The 20,932-nt window shown below is 45.2% G+C and overlaps 1 protein-coding gene and 1 long non-coding RNA gene across 3 annotated transcripts in view; one reads left to right on the forward strand and one right to left on the reverse strand.

The window, feature by feature from the left end:
* Trpm8 (transient receptor potential cation channel subfamily M member 8) overlaps positions 1–20,932 on the reverse strand; it is a 79,114-nt gene that overhangs the window by 47,128 nt on the left and 11,054 nt on the right. Inside the window, exons 5-9 of one of the 2 annotated variants that reach the window (XM_052750476.1) lie at positions 20,370–20,542; positions 17,985–18,159; positions 16,499–16,566; positions 6,878–7,075; positions 807–909 (exon numbers count right to left, since the gene is read on the reverse strand). In XM_052750476.1, the coding sequence (XP_052606436.1) occupies positions 807–909; positions 6,878–7,075; positions 16,499–16,566; positions 17,985–18,159; positions 20,370–20,542 (717 nt within the window). Of the gene's footprint in view, positions 1–806; positions 910–6,877; positions 7,076–8,515; positions 8,624–16,498; positions 16,567–17,984; positions 18,160–20,369; positions 20,543–20,932 lie in introns of those variants that run through there. The other variant, XM_052750477.1, reaches the window with a different exon arrangement.
* LOC128117921 (uncharacterized) lies at positions 8,683–11,631 on the forward strand. The gene is made up of 2 exons (XR_008220948.1): positions 8,683–8,797; positions 10,685–11,631. It is a non-coding gene; the product is annotated as an uncharacterized LOC128117921 (long non-coding RNA).

Below are 20,932 nucleotides of genomic sequence, written 5' to 3' on the forward strand. Positions count from 1 at the left end.
TTCTTTCTATCATCTTCTATCTATCTATGTATCTATCTATCTATCTATCTTCTGTCTCTCTATCTTCTATCTATCTTCTATCTATCTCTCCTATCTATCTATCTATCTATCTATCTATCTATCTATCTACCTATCTTCTCTGTATACTTTGCATTTGTTGGTTAAGTATTTCAATCCAGAAGGCAAGGTTTTGCTATTTATTATAGGTAATCCCACTTTGGTGGGATTTTTTTTTTGAAATAGGGTCTCACTATGTAGCTCTGGCTTTCCTGGAAGCTGGACCTATGGTTCTATGTAGACCATGCTGGCCTCAAACTCATAGAAATCTACCCGCTTCTGCCTTCCAGATGCTGGGATTAAAGGCGTCCACCATCATGCCTCTCTCACTTTGATGGAATTCTAAGAGACAGCAAAGACTAAAGAGAATTGTTTTTCCTAGAGGTCAGTCATAAGCTTCAGGAGATGTGTGAACTCCTGAAGTTGAATGCTAAGTTATTTGTGGTGTGTGTGTGTGTGTGTGTGTGTGTGTGTGTGTGTGTTACATGAGCATGTGTGCATGTGAAACATGTGGGAACACACTCCTGGAGGTACAGGCTTTACAACATTTTTAAAGGGGTCTGAGACTCCAAAAGTACTTTAAATCACTGCGAGAAACAGCTTTGCAGAGTACCTTGGTTACACTTGACCAGCCTTTTAGTGACATAAAACTTTTATTCAGTGAAATACATCCATCTAAGGAAGTTCACCTTCTATAGCACTCATTTTGTCCTCCAAGGATGTACTCTCAAGGAACTGACTCCACTCACCTTTGTACAGCGCATAGGAAATGGCATTGCTCACAATCTCGTCTCCAGCCTCTTCCATCTTAATAACTGTGAGTAGGTGGGAACACTCAAGAATTTCTTTGAGCTGGTAATATGTCAGGAAGAATATTGTCAACCAAATGATCTTGATCATGATGAATATGAACTTTTTAATGTATGTATTATTTCATATATACATGTCCAAACAATATACTTTGATCCTAACCCCCTATTACCCTCTCTCCCTCTCTTATTCTCTACCCCTCCCTCTAAACCCTTCCTTCCTCCCAACAGGCCTCCCTTCTTCTACTTTGAAATCTCTCTCTCTCTCGTCCTATAAATAAATGAATGAAGAAGAGGCAGCAGAAGCCTGTGGAAATCTAAGTGCGGTCGGTCATAAAGTCTGAAACAGAGGAAGGAATAGTTTAGTGACAAACAAGAATCAAGAGGACTTGGTGCTAGAGAGATTAATAACTTACATTATCCTTTTTGAGAGACAAGTACATTATCCATTATGATTTTTCTGTGTTTAAATTTGAAACAGATTCTTTAAAAAAGCATCTAATTCCAAGGCTCCAGGTACTGGCAAGAATGAACTTTTACCCAAAGGAACTTCTCCTTCTACGGGATGATCAGGCCTGCTTTGGTTAGCTTCAGTTTTAGATGATAGTGATTTCCCTAGCAAAATTTAGACCTGGACCTTCTGTGTCTCTGCTGGGAAAGAGCCAGGGGTCTCGGAGCCTTGCTGCAGGAAGGATGAAAAAGATGTGGACTGAGAAAATTCTTGGGCCTGGCTATTAGGAGGTGAACTTTCAAGGCCTCTGTTCCTTGGGAAGGATGATGATGAAGATTTGGGTTCAGAAGATGTGTACCCAGTGGTGATGGGACAGATAAACTGGAGTTCAACAAAATACAAATCATGAGGATTTTTAGGGAGAGGAACAGATGAGCACAGCAGGAAAGACCCTTCACCATGTTTTGTTCAAGCCACAGGAAAGGAGTCCAGAGAGAAATGATCAGTGAGGAGGCAGATCTAGGGCCCAGGGTTGTGGAGCACATGTGAAGTGGGCAGTTCCATGGGGGTAAGACATCTTCGGTTTTGTAATGAAAAGGGAAGAAAAGAGAACAAGCATGGATACAGAGCACAGCACCAGACCTAGAGAGGGTTCCAAAGACTTCCTAACTGTATTCCCTCCCACACACCTTATCTCCTCCCATCCTGAGCCTGGCTGTAACCAGTGTGAGTTCCTGAATGTAAACCAGATCTCCTTTTCTCCCTGCTTCTGGCTCCCAATGCTATCTCACGACAGCTGATCAAGACCCAAACTTGAGAACAGTGCTCAGAGAGCCGCCTGTTCTGGACTCTCATAAGCACTTCAGCTTCCGCTCACAAACGCATCCCCTCTGCCATCACTCAGTTCTTCAAATGTATTAGCTTCTCACCTCAGGACCCTTGCACATGCCGTTCCCACCATTGTGATGCCCATCCTCACCTCACTCACTCTCCATCATTCAGATACTGCTTCCCACATCACTTCATCTGTGAGCCTTCCACAAAGCCCCACACCATAACACACCTGTCTCTATACATGCTGCCTTTCTTCAGAATACCCTGTGATGGTTAACAATGGTTGTCCGCTTGACCGAATGTAGAACCACCTAGAAAACAAAACTCCAGGCATGTCTATAAGGAACTGTTTAGACTGGGTTGAGGTGAGAAGATCCAGCCTAAATGTGGGTGGTACCATTCCATGAGCTGGGGTCCAGGGCTGGATAAAAGGAAAATGAGAGCTGAGCATTGGCATTCATCTCTCTCTCTCTCTCTCTCTCTCTCTCTCTCTCTCTCTCTCTCTTTCTCTCTCTCTCTCTCTTTCTCTCTCTCTCTCTCTGTTTTTGATTATAGAGGCTGCTGCAAGCCACAGGAAAACATAATGGAATTCAGCTACTATCACAAAAGCTACTACTTGGAAAAGTCAAGGACTTCTCCAAAGGTCAAGCCATGGCTTAAGAAGTCTTGGTGATATTTTAGCTTTTGTATAGATATTAGCTGGTTCCTACAATGATTTTCTTGTAATGCTATGCATGCTTCCTAGATCTCCTAACAGTGGATTTATCTAAAATACCTATCAAGAATCCAAGGCCAAATGAAACAACATCTGTTTCCTAGGCCACGGGGATAGCTTTATTTCTTGTGCTATTTAGGGTGAGACCCTCCTTTCTTATACAGTCTTACTAATAGACACCTAACCACTTCTAGGAATGTAGACTGAGCACATAGATCCCCTTTTTGATATACTAACCAGTCATTAGCACTCAGTTGACTTCCTCTTTTACCACCCCCATTTTGGGTTGTAAAAGAAAGCCTGATGGTCACTGCCTGAGGAAAATTCTTACCTACCTTTATGACCCTGTAAGAATTCAAATCTGGTGACCTTGCTCTGCCAGAGGATCATTATGGCTTGGGTTTATAACTGAACACCTCAGAGACTGGGGGAACTGAGGTGTAAGGAGAACAAAGAGAGGATATTGAGGATTTTGGCTGGAGAGGATTTTTAACTAGAGAACTGGAGGTCAGGATGGAAGATGAGGAAGATCCAGAGGGGAAAGTTCTACATGGGTAAGAACGAGGTGAGAAGGACCTAGGTGAGGCAGAACTAAGATCAGAGAATTAAGATAGAACTTACAAGGGACAACAGATAAAGGTAGAGACAAACCAGGCAAGTAAGGAACTAGGCTTGAGTACAAAACTGTAGCTGTGTAGATAGGATTTTACCCCAGAGGAATAAAGTAGACAGACAAGGAGCTTGGTGTATCTAGATTTATTCCTGCCCTGAATGCCTGGTGGAGCTGTAGCTGTAAAGATAGAATTTTGTCTTAGCGGAATAAAGTTAACAGACATAAGAACATAGTGTACATAGATTTTTTCCCCCTCAGATATCCTATGCCAGACGTAGCATATTTTCCAGACTCTGGGCAATCCATAAGAGGCACAGCGACCAGCTGTCCCATGCTCTAGCCACCATGTTTTCCCCGCCATGATAGACTGTAGCCCCTAGAACCGTGAGCTAAACCAGACCCTTCCTTCTTCTAAGTTACTCCCTGCCAGGCATTTGTGCACAGCACTGAGAACAGTAACTAATGCACACCTACTTCAGTTTGAAATAATAGAGCAATTTCTTTAATAACTTCACATGAAGTCTTTTTTAACTTATGCTCCCCGTGTGAGGCCATAGACTGTTTCTGATGTACACACAATTCTTGGTGTGACCAAACTAAATCTAGCATATGACATACACACAATAAGAACCAACCTGATGAACAGAAGACGGAATAGCTTTAGATGTTTGAATGAATGGTATATGGCAAGGCTAATATTCAGATACTATGGAAAGTCAGGATCTTGACGGGCTGGGAGTAGCTGTGTGGCATCACTGTGCGGGAGCTGTTGGGCAAGCTCCCAAGGGCAGAAGGAGAGGGAATTTTTTGGAGAGATGGAGAAAGGATGAGTTTAGCTTTGGTGGTCAGCCATCCGCATGACCAGTGAGGTCACTCAAGACTACACTGGAAGGCTACTTATATATTTCACTGATTTACATATTTATTAATTAATAATCCTACTCTCAAGTTTGGTCCTTTGGGAAATCTGTACCAATTTCACAGTTCCATATGAATACATAGCTAAAATGCCAGAGTAATTTCCATTTTTATGTATGTCTTCTGGTTGACATGATTAGAAATAAATATATTTAATCAGATGTGAATATGAATTAGATATGAATCACAGAAATGATAATATAATCAAAGGCAGCAAAATTAGCCTGACATTTAGCTTAAGATGAATTGTTTCTGATAGTTTTCTTGAAGTAGAAATCCAAATCAATCATAAAGAATAGAGGACCATTAGGACCATTCTGGGTTTTGATTGTGACATGAACCAGACTCCAGGTGTCAACTTGTAGAAGGGTTGAAAAAGAAATCCACTGGAATGGACCCAGGTCTGTGTTAGGTAGACAAACTAATAGTTCTCTACTCCTTCCTCTCTGCGTATCCTTGTATTGGCCACTGATTATTTCCACCCACCGCAGGAAATGGAGAGTCGATAAGTGTGCAATACCTATGACTAAGGTTGGTCTGGTCCCTGTTAGAATTAACTAAAGCTATCTAAGTATGCAATATTTCCACTTTGGAGAGTGAGCACCCTCCACTGTGGATTTTCATGTGGAAATAATACCAAGGGCTGAGTCACCTGGCCACTCTCTACCACTTCCCTGTCTCCCCGTAGACAGTGAGTTTGACCTTCCCTAGCCGGATCTTTGATGATTATTCTCACTGGTATCTGGTACTCGCAGAACATGATACTCCAGTGTAAGGAGGCCAGCGTTTGTCTCATACTGACTGTGATGTGTGAGCTCATCCAGTGCACTCTGGGACTCAGCATAGGAAGGATGCCAACGGCGGGATGCCTCTCAGCCTCTTCGTTCAACTTTGCCTTCACCTCCCATACTTTCCTTTTTTTTTTTTTTTTTTTTGGTTTTTCGAGACAGGGTTTCTCTGTGTAGCTTTGCGCCTTTCCTGGGACTCACTTGGTAGCCCAGGCTGGCCTCGAACTCACAGAGATCCGCCTGGCTCTGCCTCCCGAGTGCTGGGATTAAAGGTGTGCGCCACCACCGCCCGGCACCTTCCATACTTTTCAATCTTCATCTCTATTCTCCTGATTCTTGTGGTAGACTTGGACATGATGAAAAAAAAATCGCTGCAAGGACTTTCCTACAAAGCCACCAGTTTTACCTTTTGGTGTAAAAATCTAAAAATTGCAGTATCTCAGTAGGGAGATCACACAAGCCATCGCTAGTCAAGGCCTGGCCCACACAGGTGCTTTCCCTCAGCTGTGGAGGTGAAAGTCAACCATATTTCTAGGCTCCAAATTTTAGACAATGGGACTTAATCTAGAAAGGACTTGTTTTCTGACCATTTTGGATCCCACCATTCCATTAGGCGTATGAGCTAGCCACCCTCTCAGGTAAGATTAAAGGAGGCCACTAAGGCCCCACTCTGTGGGAATTAGTAACGAGTGCCCAGCAACTCAGGCAGCAGGGCTGACTTGTGTCAGCTCACAGTCAGTATTTGGCCTATCCAGGACTGCAGTAAGTAATATTGTAAGCAAAAAAGAAAAATGATCTTCTATGTTGAAGACTAAAGTTTGCTGCATGTGATATCTTGAGGGCTTCTACAAATACTAAATACTACCAGAACTGCTATCTAATTTTTAAAAATCTTATTATTATCCTTTATACTAAACCCAGCTTTCCACTGACTCCATGATGAAAATAACCCTTGTGCTCTAAGTCTGTTATTTCCTCCGGGAAAAAAAAAATTAAGTGGCAGAATATGCTCCTAAAAATACCCAAACACATGTGGCCATTTCTGAATGAGCTGGTAGGGATAAACCTGCTGACAGGAATGGAAGCTTTCTTGTGTGTTGAGCAGCCTGGATAAAGAGTTGTTACAAATGAACAGCAATCATGAAATAAAGAAAAGGAAGAATGTACAAAATTAATATGACCAAATGTTTTCATAAGACTATCAACCAGAAGCTGAAGTGTCCCTGTATGTCAGCCTTTCTCACAAGACTGCTAGGAAAGATGAGAGATTCCAAAGCAACCATAGTCAGAGCATAGCAGGGCACTTCTTCCACACTGATGACGTCAGCAGGTGTAGACTCTGGATAGAATCTGCATTTCTCAGATATCACTGCCAGAGACACCCTCCCTCCCTATCAGTGATGCATACCAAACCCAGAAGCACAAGTGTTGGCACTGTGGCACAAGAGAAAGACAAGCTTTGTGAAGGACTTGAACTTAAACCCCATGCCAAATCTCTTAAGAACAGATGGAGAGTCACGGAACTTATCTGAATTTCAATTTCCAGCAAGACACCTGGTAGAGATGTCCTCAAAGTTGTGGAGAAAAACCAAATACTTGCCATTGCTGGTAGAATCGATAACATGAGACATTCTCCCATCCCAGGAACCTGCCTTCCCCATACCCAGCCTCCAGCATCTTCCCCAAACTCACCCATTTGATCCAGCTCTCAATCTCCTCTTCGGGCAGCCGGGACACAGTGCGTGGTAAAAATCGCACCAGCTTCTCTTTGACCATGGAAGAGGTCAGAACATCTTCCTCCTCCACCAGGCTGGCAATCACATCGGCAATCTGCCCTGAGCCTTCCACCACCACACAGGGGATCTTACTTTTGATGGAGGTGTTGATGGCCTAGGGAGGGATAAAGAGTTGGACACATGGAAGGGGCTGCAGTGAGCAACACAATCCAGCTCAGGACCAAGGTTCTAAATCAAGGGGGTCCATAAGATGCTTTGACGCCTCTTACTGTCCTTCCCTCTGTGGCTTTTATTTCAAATCAAAATCAAACCAACCGCAGTGGCTTCATGAATGGGGTAAGTGAACCAGTTGTTTGACATCCTGAGAAAATGACAAATTCCATAAAAAGGGCATGCTGGTTCACCTTGGTCACAGTGGCTACACCTTCAACTACTAACACTGGCTGCTCTGGCCAGAGCCTGGGGGGAATTCTCCAGGCCCTAGCCTGGGGGGAATTCTGTTCCCCAGACAATGGCTCTGTTGTTGCCACTAAAGGTAGTTTTAACTAAATCTTTATCATTCTAATAAAACTTGAGATTCAAAGGCTAGGATGAAATCCTGTGAGCACAGAGAGTTACAATAACACCTGGCTAACTTTCTTTCTCAGCTGGTGACCCCCAGAAGCCTCTTTCCTTCCACAACGCCCCAACTAAAAAAAAAAAAAAAACCCCACTCTTTGTGCTCTCTCCTCCCTGCTACTTCCTGTTAGCCAGTTGCTAACCCCACCTCTCTGGGCCCAGGTTAATTTTATGTAATGAATGCAAATGCAACACATCTTTACATAGTTAAACAAGTGCAGCATAAACAAATGCAACATATCTTTGTCTAGTTAAACAGTCCACACCAAGGACACCTGTAATATTTACATCTTCCATACAGAAGTACTTTGAAAATAGCCTATATACAAAATTGTTCACTCCCAAAACTGGTGTGATACTTAAGTGACAACTCTGAAGATTTGATCCAACACAATTGTATTGACAACTTATCAAAAAGAAGCTATCAATGCCCTGAAAATACATTAAAAGCAGTTGGCCGTGTGTTCTATGTATTCTCCTCTTCACTTGTTGCAAGAAAGTGAAATAGACTTACTTGCTGGACAAACACCTCTCACACCAATGTTTTCTTTGCAAGAACTTCAGAAGGTGGGAGAGGGGACTCAGACTTTTATCACCTGACTTCAAGATCAAGGGGTTAGTCTACATATGGGCACAGAAAAATCCTGTAAGTCCCCTTCTTTAAGGCTTTCCCTAGAGAAGACACAGTCTATCGGGCCGAGAGCATGGAGCTATTGTAAGGTTTTGGTCCTTATTTACGTCCTTTAATTACGTCATCAGCCTTCGCCGGCTTCCCAGCCTAAAAAGCGGTTGAGCCCTCTGTGGGCTCTCTCTCTGTCCCCTCTCCTTTGCGCTCCTTCCCCCCCCCCCCCCCGTCGGTCCCCCTCTCTCTCTCTCCCCCCTTCTCTCTCTCTCTCTCTCTCTCTCTCTCTCTCTCTCTCTCTGTCTTTCTTTGTCTCTCCCCCCCCCCCCCACAATAAAGCTCTAAAAAGGTAACCATGGCTAAGATTCTTTCAATCAGCACGCTCCTCCGCGGGCACGCTCCTCCGCGGGCATGGCCGCCGCGGGCGGTGACCAGCCACGAGGGGCAGCTCGGCGACATAACCAACAATGGTGCCGTTCAGACTCGGATACACCACCGCACACCGAGGACCTGCTGACTGCTGCTGCTTGCCGCCTCTTCCCCCATCCAGCGAGACCGCGAGACCGCGAGCGCGCGCGCGTCCCTCGCCGCCTCCGCTGGACCCCCACACCGCCACCGCCATGATTCTTCACCACAGTAAGTCCGCTGTTCTCGTGCGGTTGTAGTCTGAGCTATATTATTTGCGACGGACACCCTGGGGGTGTCCTCGAGCTGCACCAGCACCGGCACATTTCCGTTTCTGACGAGAAAGTAAATGCTGTCTTGGTCTACCGGGTGGATCAACTGCGGCGCAGCTCCAGCCCTTCACATCCCTTGACGAAGAGGATGGTGAACTTGAGCTGATTCATGGATCTCTCTCCACTCTTTGGGGACGCCCAAGATTGTAGCCTGATCCCGGTTTGTTATTTTAATTTTTTATTTTTTTTCTCTCGGCTACACCCATGCGACAAAAGGGCGGATATATTGGTGGATAGGGGCGGGCACTGGCAAACCTGGTCTCATAACAGTGTAAATCTGGCCGCATAACAGAGTCGCGGGAACTTCTGCCAGAGAACGGGCAAATAAGAGTCACTTTATCTCCAAGCTTTCTGCTAAAGTTCTGAAACCCTACTCCTTCCCCACTTCTGCGTCTCCACGTGCAACCTTTTCTGTCTGACTTCCGCTGGAGGTGGGAGGGCTCAAGTGGGCGGGCTTGGGCGGCTTCTAGGACTCGCCCTAACTCACCTGAACTCCACCCACTCATTCTCAAACTGCCTTGAGAAGCACAGACGGGTCTAAAAGCGGCTAAGATCCATACAAATAAGTTTACAGTAGTCAGGATGGCTCTTAAGCCAAAAAAACAGCTTATAGCCTCAGACAAGTCTTCCAAAAAGGATCGGTTTATAGTCTGCCTACTGGCAGATCTTCCAAAAGCTGTCCTTAAGCCATCAATCAGCAGGAAAAAAAAAAAAAAATTCAGGACATAGAGTAAAATCCGTCTCTTGTTCCCCAGACCTCCCCGACTAAAACTTAAGCATATGCAGAGCAAGGCTCCTGACCCCACAGGCAAAAGAGTCATCTGTGGCATTTAAGGTGTGCCAGGGAAGAGATAAAAGCCCGAAAACAAAATTGCCAAGTGCTGGCACTCGCTGACTCCCAAAAGCTGTTGGGTCCCTGTTTTAAGTGAGAAAAAGGCCACGGGCTAGAGAATGCCCTGCCAGGCCATCGACAGCCTTGTTAAAAGTGCTACCTAGAAAGACAGAGTCAGCTGACTGCCCCCAGGCACCAAGATGCATGGGTACATCAAGCTAAGACCTTCAGCAGACCTAGGCTTGGCTACAGACATGGCAGGGAACCCAGAACGCAGCAGGGAAGCGATCTGTTTCTTTCCTTCTGGACACCAAAGCCACTGACTCAGTCCTGGGAGTTTTGGGATGCCACCTCTCCTTTATTGTCGGGTACAGAGGACAGCCTTACCACCTCGCCTGATTTAATTGCACTTTCAGAGTTACTTAATAAAAAAAGATTTCCACCTAAAATAAGAGCTCATTGCTTCATTCCAGATCCACTGCCTGTGTTTCTCATGTGCATACAGACAGGGCCCTGGTCTTTGCCTTGTCCCTAATTCCAAAAAAAAAAAAAAAAAATTTCTCATGTACCATAAGCTTTTCTCTTCCCAGTTTCCTGTTCTAACTCACTGTTCAGCTAATGGTACAGGACCACCACAGAACCGGAGACCAGAGATCATCAAATAAAAAACTGTAGCAGCTAAAAGGTATTTACACCCCCAGACCCAAAAGCGTCTGGGCGCTACAAAAAGACTTTAATGTAAACATCTATTACTATGAGATGCTTTTAACAATTGATCACCTGTCTCCTAGATGCTGAACCAGTAAAGGAAACAGGTACTTTAAAATAATCTGTCTCTGATAAAGCTTAACATGTTTCAAAATCCATAGGGACAGGCCAGATCTACCTCAGATAAATGTCAACATAAAATAATAATGATTCTTTTCTCCCTCTAAGTTTTTTCTGTGTCACCAGCATCTTGTCAAACAGAAAGTTCCCAGCCACAGCCAAGAGGGATACATGTCTCCAGAGCAAACGGATGACAGACAGCATCCCACAACGCCTGTCTACCTCGGAAGACTCCCCTTCTCCATTCCCCCAAGAGCCAACCAACGTCCAAAAGTCAGCTGGAAGCAGTTTTTGAGAGGAACGACGCCCCTAATCCCATCTACCTGCTTTTTTTTATAATAAGGGAAAGTCTGGGATGTAAGGTTTTGGTCCTTATTTACGTCCTTTAATTACGTCATCAGCCTTCGCCGGCTTCCCAGCCTAAAAAGCGGTTGAGCCCTCTGTGGGCTCTCTCTCTGTCCCCTCTCCTTTGCGCTCCTTCCCCCCCCCCCCCCCCCGTCGGTCCCCCTCTCTCTCTCTCCCCCCTTCTCTCTCTCTCTCTCTCTCTCTCTCTCTCTCTCTCTGTCTTTCTTTGTCTCTCCCCCCCCCCCACAATAAAGCTCTAAAAAGGTAACCATGGCTAAGATTCTTTCAATCAGCACGCTCCTCCGCGGGCACGCTCCTCCGCGGGCATGGCCGCCGCGGGCGGTGACCAGCCACGAGGGGCAGCTCGGCGGCATAACCAACAGCTATGATGAGTCTGAGACAGCAGGCTGGGTGTCCATCCACATGCCTAAGTGTTAGAGACCAACTCCGGACATCTGTGTCCTGGACTTTGTCAAGCCTTGACAAGAGGTTCCTGGCCTAATTGCAGGGTATATGACTAGATAAAAGCTTCCTGGCCTAACTGCAGGAGATGCGATTAGGTAAACTTTTGGAGCCTGTCAACTGCAGGGGGCCCGGGATCAAAGCCACCTCGCCCTGACCCCTCCCTTAGGAATTTTCTCTATCCCTGCTTCCCCTGCTCCCCCTCCCTGCCTGAAGCCCTGCTTATAAGCCTCAACACCCAGTCAATAAACGAGACCTTGACGCGACTCAGACTGACTTTGTCTTCCTTAATGCGCCTGGTCTCCTTTCTCTCTCACCCCCATTGATCTTTCAGGAGGTGCCTCCTCGGGTCTCCCGAATAACCTGGCCCGCGGGACGGGTCACCTCAGAGTCTACCCTCAAGATGTAAGTGTAAGGGCTGGATGGCAGCTAAAAGATGTGGGACTGAGGAGCCCAAGAAACATTAGTTCGATGTTAGTTAGCCTCCTGATCTCTCCTGGCCCTGCCTCCCAGGACTCAGTGAAAGATAAACAGCGCTGGTGGTGGCGCTGGTTACCACGTAGAAAGGTCACGGTCACGACAGAACCCAATCAGTATCCAGAGCTTATTAGGAGGGAAAAGGCGGGGGTGGGGGGAGAGAGGGGAGCCAGGCCTGGTGGGAGGGAGCAGAGCAAAGCAGGGAGCAGAGGGCAGAGGGCAGGGAGAGAGGGTGGGGGTTCGAGTCCGGCTTTTTAAGGCACAGATTGTGACCATACTGATGATGTAAGACGCAGCAGAATCCTAACATTGGGTACGAGCTGCACAGATCTTCGAAGACAGAGACCCCTTCCATTATGTTGCAGCAGGAAAGAAACATCTTGCCCTCCACTCTAGGACAAGAGATCTTCTTTCCAAATCTTAAGTTCCAGAGAAAGAATAGGCATGCAGCCATCTCCCAATTCGTCACTCTCCATCTCGCTTATCCACCATCTCTCTCCGCCTCTTTAATCTGACACCACTCCCTGTCTCCTGTTTATTTTTTCTCATTTCTTAGTTCTTGGAGAATTTCAGACAATACATTTTGATTATGGTCACTCCCTTCCTCCAGCTCCTCCCAGATCATTCCCTCCCTGTTTCTCTAGCCAACCAACATGTGGGCAGCAAAGGCCCTACAAGACACCACGGGCTAATAAATAAAAAGTCCAGGCACAGGAATGGGTTCCTTTTGGGGGAGCTGTGGGCCAGTGAGGTTCCATAGACCCCCAAACACTACAGGGTATTGTACTTGACCGTAAGAGCCTATTGCTAAAGACACCATCCGCATGACTTACAGAACATGGAGAAATCAAGCTAATACTGACCTGGAAGCCTCATCTTTGCTGACAAGCAGTCATGGTGCAGGAAAGTGCTCATCAGTCCTACCCAGCTGTGGGTCCCATGAGTGGTAATAGCAACTGGCCTGGCAAGTCATGCCACTGGGACAATAGCAGCATGAGTGTCACGGGGAAGACCAATCACTTTCTGATTGGAGTCAAGACCTACTCCACGAGATGAAACTCACATCCAGAATTGGCACTGGAGTCAGGAACCTGTGATGAGACACCCAAACCCTAGTGGAGAACCTATGACTGTCACCCTGCTAAACAGGCATGATATTAAACTGATTGCTAATGACTTATTGCTATAGCCATAGATTAGTGCATCCGTCAACCCTTATCGAAGAAGCTTCTTTTTGCAGTAGATGATGAGTCACACGGAGACCCACCCACAGCTGGGCAAAATGCAGAGAATGAGAGACTGCACAATGCTCGGCCCTAAGCGGGACATCTCTTTCACACCCCCTCTCTCCACCTCCTCTTTCTTTGGCTGCTTTTCAACATTTATCTGGTGATCATTTCACACTAAAAAAAAAAAAATGGCCAATTTTACTTGTTCCCTGAAATTTCTTTTAAAACTTTTTTCTTTGAAAGACTCTTGAATGGCTTTTTTTTTCCAACAGCAGCTCTCATAATATCTCATAAATATCTGTTGAAGGAATAAACTAAAAGCCACACCATTTAAAAAAAAAAAAGACAGTGAGTGTTCCTCTACAATTCCAGGACATTTTTGCCATCAAGGACTGGGAATTCCAGTGTGCTCTGGTCACTGGGCTAGAGCCAGTAACTGTGTGTAGATCTGCTTATTCTAACCCCAGTTTTAAACTAAAACCAGGAGGGGGGGGCATGGAAATAATTAAGAGAGAAGTTGGACATTATTTTCTTATAAGATCTTATTTCTATAACAACAACAACAAAAAAAAACAACCCTCAGAAGGCAACGTATCTAAACACTAACTACAATGCAGTCACACCAACGTTCATTTCTAGAGAGCCAGAGGCCTGGACTGGGCAGGTGCAACAGTAACATCAGAACCCATGATATGGTGGGAATGTGGAGTCTTGGCCAAGATAGTGAGTTTCACAGGTGCAGAGTCATCCAGGAGCTCACATCGGCAGCATCACTTAGATGTGAGATTCCTGCATGTGGAGTCCAGGATCCCGGAAGTTATTTCTGCCTTTCTGGATGCATCTCCCTAACTTTCTCAGCTGAGGAGCATCCTGTATCTAGTAAAGGACCAACACATGGTGAGAAAACATTTCCTACTTGCTTCAGGAAAGAACTTAGAATGTATAGAGGACAAAGTCAAGAAAGCTCATGAACATGGCTTTCAAGAATTTGGGACATCAAAAAGAACCAAGTCTGTGACTCTGTGGGAGAGAAGAAGGAGCTATGATTAAAACTCAAAACACAGAAAAGCCATCCATGGAAACTATAGCCAAAAAAAAAAAAAAAAAAAAAAAAAAATCCAACTAGGGAGAAGAAGGAACATCCAAACACAAGAAATGTTTTAAACCCTAAATACATATTGTCAGGCAAATTTGCCACAGCAAATTAGAGCTGAAATGCCAAGGCCACAAAGAAGCAATATCTAAAGTTATGGAGAAAGACACCAACTCACCAATACAATCCCCATTAGAGACACCAGATGACTTGGGAGAAACCCCAAGTCAGGAAAGTCAGGAATGGCAAACTTCAATCCCTGGAAGTTTAAAAAAAAAAAAAAAACCTGCCAAAAAGATTAGCATGTCTGAAAAAGTTACCTTTTAAAGCTGAAGAAGGGAGCTAGAGAGATGATTCTCTCTCCCCTGGTACCAAAATCAGAACAAAATGGACCAAAGACCTCAATACCCAACCTGGAACTTTGAACTGGCACAGCAGAACATGGGCAGAACATTTCGAGATATATACGTAGGCAAAGTCCCTGATGGAAAGGATTCCAGTGGGTGCAGAAACAGTAGCAAGGGTTGAGAAATAGAATTGCATGAAATTAACCAACTCCTCCATAACAAAAGGAAAGTTAACAGAGTCAAGAGACAGCTCACAGAACGGGAGAGAAATCTTTGCTATCAATGTAGCTGACATGATATCGATATCTAGAACCTATAAACTCAAATAGTTAAGCCCCAAAGCCCCAAATTGTACAGTCAGCAAATGAGCAACTGAATTCTGAAAGGGAAAAATCAGTAACCATCTTGAGAGACGCTTCCCCCTCCCCTCCTCCAAAGGTATTTGCTGACCAGCAGTTTTAGAAGTGACCAGAAGTTGCCGGGCGGTGGTGGCACACGCCTTTAATCCCAGCACTCGGGAGGCAGAGGCAGGCGGATCTCTGTGAGTTCGAGGCCAGCCTGGGCTACCAAGTGAGTTCCAGGAAAGGCGCAAAGCTACACAGAGAAACCCTGTCTTGAAAAAACAAAAAAAAACAAAAGAAGTGACCAGAAGTTGAACTTATAAGGCTGGGACAATAAATCTATGTATCCTGGACTTGGCAGAACAAGATATTGGGAGTACTGGGCTCAACTGACAAGAAACTGAACTTATAGGAGAACAGGACTGCAACAATAAATCTGAATGCATATATCCTGGGTTCAACAAAAGCAGGATACCTTTCAACAAAAGTAGATACCCTGAATCCTGCTAGCCATCAGTAACCTCATGCTTATAGTTCAGCCAGTAACTTCAAAGAACTGCCTCACCCCTAGCCCCCTCGTCCAATCCCAAGCTGCATGTAAACCTTCCTATATAAACCCCTTAAAGTGAGTGCTCAGGGGCGTCCTCCTCCACCTGCTGTGTCTGATGTTGGACGCACCAAGCCTGCTTGTTTTGTTATTAAAAACCTCTGTGTGCTTGTTGGATAATGGCTCTGTGGTAGTCTTGCGACCTGGGCACAACAAATTCAACAGATGGTCCTCAAAAGAAAAAATACAAATGGCAAAAAAAGAAAATATGTTTAACATCCTTAGCCATCAGGAAAACACAAATGAGAACCACCTTGAGAGCCCATCTCAGTGCTGTCAGACTGACCAGCATCAAGAAAGGAAGCGACCAAGCACCAGTGAAGGTGCCTAGGAAGAGCAATCCTTACACACTTCCGGTGGGGATTTAAATTAGTGAAGTCACTATAGGAATTTAAATTAGTGAAGTCACTACAGGAATAAGTACAAAGTACAATCAAACGCAGAACAACCATATGACTTAGCGCAGCTCTCATGAGTACACACCCAAAGGGACCAAGTCAGCAGGCACTAGAGACACCAGCACGGCCATGATCTCTAGGGTACTGTTCACAATAGCTAAGATATATAACCGGACGAGCCACCCAAGAGATGGAGGGATAAAGTATTAGATGTGTACACAGGGGAGTGTTGTTAGCCATAAAAAATGAAGCCTTGCCATTTGTAGAGAAATTGGTGGAACTGTGGATAATAATGTTGAAAGAGAAAAGACAAATTGTATTTCCTCTTGTATGCAGAATCTAGACTTACACACACACACACACACACACACACACACACACACACACACACACGGGAGAACGGACTGTGTGGGAGAAGGAAAGAAGAGACTGAAGAAGTGGGGAGGGGTCAGTTTACTGAACATGAGGAAAGTACAGGAATAGCCATGTGTGAACAGGCCACGTGAGACCCATTTTATACACTACCTGGAAATGTAGCTTTCAGTGATTAGACAAACCCAAAAGACTGGGCGGGGGAGGTTAGGGAGTGGGGGGAATGCAGCTGTTGGGTAAACCTTTTAGGAAACCAAGCCAGAACTCACTTTCAAAGTCTCTCTTCCACCTCCTTGAGCAAAACACACGATGGGGATCTTACCACCATAGTTGGAATCTGTAAAACAAGAGCAAAGTCTGTTTTGGATTCGGCCTTAAGGAGTGGGTGTGGCAGGAAGTGGGATGGGGCAGGAGATGGGAGGAGCATCTGAGAGCTCATGGAGTAGGTAATAACTGCTTGGGTGTGACCTTGACCCTGAGCTGATAGATCACAATGAAGGAGTCCCTGTACGCCAGACCGTCCTCAGGGTGGCATGAGTAGTACTGTCATCGGTCACTGCTTTTTAAAAAGCTAGGGTCGGTGCTTCAGTAACATTTGTGGGTTTGATTAGACTGGGTTGAAGTTGGCTCTTATTCTCTCCCTCATTTGTATAATCCCAGGTTTTCTTAAGTGGGTGATAAATTTGCATAATGAGGCATTTTCTCAATGGAGCTTAGTGCATCTATAAATAGCTTCTCTTAGTTGAAGGGAAAACAATTGAGACTATGTCCTGGGAGGCAGTCTATCACTAAACCACAGGACAACCTTGCTCCAAAGCAGGGCACCTCTCAGCATCCTGCCCACAGGAAAGGAAGACTGTGCAGCTTAGCAGATAAGGTCTTACACTCAGTTTCTGCAAAGCCAATGTTTTAGGTGATTCTATTCTGGTAGAGCACAGAAGGAGTCAAACTTCAAACATCAGCTAGCCTTCCAGTTGAGACATTAGTCGGGTGGCTTCTTAACAACCCTACTGCTGAGTCTCAAACCCAGGGCAAATGGCTGAGCTGCCTATTTAACATATCAACACTGACACTGGCTGCCAGGTTCTCCCAGCATCCCTCAGTCCCTACCCTACAGAGAATGGCTGGCATACCTGAACTCTCCAGCCCAGGGGCTGGGCTGGGCTACCATTCCCCCAGAGGCTCCTCCCTAGATAACCCAGACATTTTGGTTACCTTCCACATTTTGTACTTCTGCCCTCTTGACTGCTACACTCTGTTCCTCTCTCTCCCCTTCTGTCTCCCCTTCCTCTTCTACCTAAGGGCCCAGCTCAGTCTGGCCATGTCCACTCTGGACTCTCCCAGATGTCTCTGCCTCTGGCTACGCCCTCCCACATATCTATAATAAACCTCCTCCTCCATCATACCTAGGAGTGGTCACGTCCTTTTCCTTCCCTTTTATTCCTATTTTTTCATTCATCTACAACTGCATTGCTTCTTAAACACATATTTTTCCATTAGGAGCTTCACTTGTTCCAGACGCCTATAGAAAAAAAGCCAGCAGGCTTCCTAAATGAATGAATGCAAGAAGGTATCTGTCACTGCCTTCAGCACGCTGAAGGACATGTCACCCTGGCAGAGGCACTCCCAGGATGCTGAAGAAAGAGGAGAAATATAAGCTCCTCTTTAGCAGAGAAGACACTGAATCAGGAGGGCTCCCCCAGCTGTCACCACAACAGCCATGCATGGCTGGCCTCCCGGTTCCTAACTGCTGACCTTGACTGGTCCGCTCAGAGATGTACTTCTCCAGCTGATTCCGCAGCTTGGCTTCCACCGTGGGGTGTCCGTGACATCCATTGTCCACCAACAGCAAGTGGGTGTGATTGTTGTCTAGGATGTACAGAGGGTCTCTCTTGAAGTCATCCATGATATATTGAGCTGAGAAATAGCCCTGCAAAGCACAGGGACACTTGTCTTTGGGATGCAGGGTGACACTATCATGACCCTACTGAAGTTAGAGAACTTGTGTTTGTTATGTGTGTCCTCCTGCGACCGTTCTGACAAGGAAGACCAGTGTAAGTGGAAAAAAACACGGTGACGAACAGCCTAGGGTAGACGGAAAACCAAGGAGAGCTGTGCTGTCTTTTTCATACGCATATAATGCTCTCGTGACTCAAAAATAGAATACTGATCAAAGAATTTAAGCTAAGAAAATTCTCTGAAACAGATCTAAAGTGTAGTACAGTGTAAGTGTTTCAAACAGTTGTCTTTTCAGGTTGGCTGAGCCTCCATCCTGTTCCACCCATAGCGGTGAGAGAGAGAGCTATAGTGAGCCCTGTGAGCCTGCATCAGAAGATGTGGCCAACAAGATTATTATGATCACTTTCTTTCCTACAGAAGACCAAACACTGTCACCCAGGAAAATAATAGAGAAACCAGGAAGCTAGCCACAATATCACAAGAGTTTATGGCAAAACCATGATGTCACTGAAGATTGTCATCAGAAATAAAAAGCAAATAAAAACTAGCAGTATAATTTAAGCCTCTAAAAACTATGTCTTCTACAGAAATGAAGACTGTAGCATATAAATGAAAATGTAAATTATGCTTAATTCTAAGAGCCGTGGGTTGTCGTCATCAAGATGTTATGTGCAGTTAGTTATTTTCTATGCATATATCTGTGTGGTTCATAATTTCACACTTATAAGCATTTTAAACCGTGCTGTCAAAACATCCTCAGAAGTAGTATTTTCCTACTTCTATGATTATTCTTGATTTGTGTGGTAATATGTCTGGACTTCCCTCTTTAGCAATAAACATTACTAGATTATAATATCTAATAATAAATATCTAGTCACAAGTATTGCTGGATATCTAGATTTATATCAATTCTTGATTATTACAGAAATATTTTAATGAACATCTTTGCCCGAATATTAAATACTCTAGGGACAAGTTTATTAATGTAATTGTTGGACTTTCCTATAAACAGTTTTTACACTCCTGATACATGTCTAAACAGTGTTCTGGGAAGAACACAGACTTAACTCTTAGGTTCCTGTGCCCCTTCTTAGCCTTAAAAATGGTGACAGAGTCAAGAAAGTTAAACATATGTAGCTAGAGTTTTCCTGCCTGGCCCACAGTCAGGACAAATCTCTCTCACCTGCCAGTCCCACAGCCACTCAGACCCGACCAAGTAAACACAGAGACTTATATTGGTTACAAACTGTATGACCGTGGCAGGCTTCTTGTTAACTGTTCTTACAGCTTAAATTAATCCATTTCCATTAATCTATACCTTGCCACATGGCTTGTGGCTTACCGGCATCTTCACATGTTGTTTGTCATCGTGGCGGCTGGCAGTGTCTCTGACTCAGCCTTCCACTTCCCAGCTTTATTCTCCTCTTTGCCCTGCCTATACTTCCTGCCTAGCCAATGGCCAATCAGTGTTTTATTTATTGACCAATCAGCAACACATTTGCCATACAGAACATCCCACAACAAACATGTCTTCTTAAAACCACAGCCCTTAACATTTACTATCTAAATGTCTAGTGAGCCACAGATGGAATGAGGTGTGCACTGAATTTAGATTTCTGAACATCTAGCCCAAATCTGAGTAGGACTTGGGGAGTTTCTCACTGTTTCCAAATCGTCACACATATGACAGTGGATATCATATGTCTACAGTGCATTCTGGACATGATTGGAGGGAGGTCTGCTACCTTCTAAATCAGTTCTCAAGAAACATTTGGTGGTATGGGTCTCAAGGCCTTCTCCTTACTGGCTTAATGACAGAGAACAATAATGGATCTGAACTCTCAAGAATCTAGCACAGCAGTGCAGGATTGCACCCACAAGTGAACCCTTTTGAGATGGATTTGGATCACAAATTATAAAAACAATAGGCCCAAATCTAACATGAGCTTGCTGGGGACAGATGTTAATGACAAAATGCCTCCACTGTTAGCTTCTGCTTTGGAGTCCCTTAAGTATATCCCCTCCCCCTTGTTTTTTTGACTGCTGAGGTCCACAGGCTGTTCTCCTAAGCCTGGCTTTCCCACAATCTGGCTCCATCACAGAGCCCCAGCACTCAGGCCATAGCTATTAACCTGGTCTCTCTCCCACAGAACCTTGCAGACCTCCCTGCCCCACCGGTACCTCATCATTGCAGTTCCTGATGAGGGTGTCCCTGTTGGAGACCATGCCCCAGGCTGCTATACCAATGGCCACGATGTTCTCTTCTGAATTCCTGCTGATGGTGTTGTCTCTCACCACTTCGCCTATGTACTTCATCAGACCGTAATGAGTACCTCCTGTGAGAATCCAGGCACCTGTGGACGAGGGAGGGGGAGCTGAACATCGCCTGATGCTGAGTGAGGTTTTCGTCCTGTTTCCAGACTCCTAAGGAACCCTTCCGGCCACGAGCTCTAAGATTCTGTCTGCACTGAGAGCTGGGCTGTGGGGTGGGACCACACGGCAGACAAGAAGAGGGTCCCAGGTCATCAAGGGCTCCTGAGAGGCACGTACTAGAAAGCACAAGTTCTGGGCCCCGTTCTGCATATGCATCCTCAACCTCTGCAGAAGGTGGACTCGTGGGTCTCCAGGGGAATGCTTTCATGAACAGTGAATGCCTAGCCTGAGCCCATAAGAGAGCTGGCCAGTGCATCCAAAGATGGCAGTGTGCTCCCTCTCCAGACTTCATGCTGCTCAGAACAGAGTAG

The sequence above is a fragment of the Peromyscus californicus genome, unplaced genomic scaffold (genome assembly GCF_007827085.1).
Source record: "Peromyscus californicus insignis strain IS unplaced genomic scaffold, ASM782708v3 Scaffold_21__1_contigs__length_65335640, whole genome shotgun sequence".
NCBI lineage: Eukaryota > Metazoa > Chordata > Mammalia > Rodentia > Cricetidae > Peromyscus > Peromyscus californicus.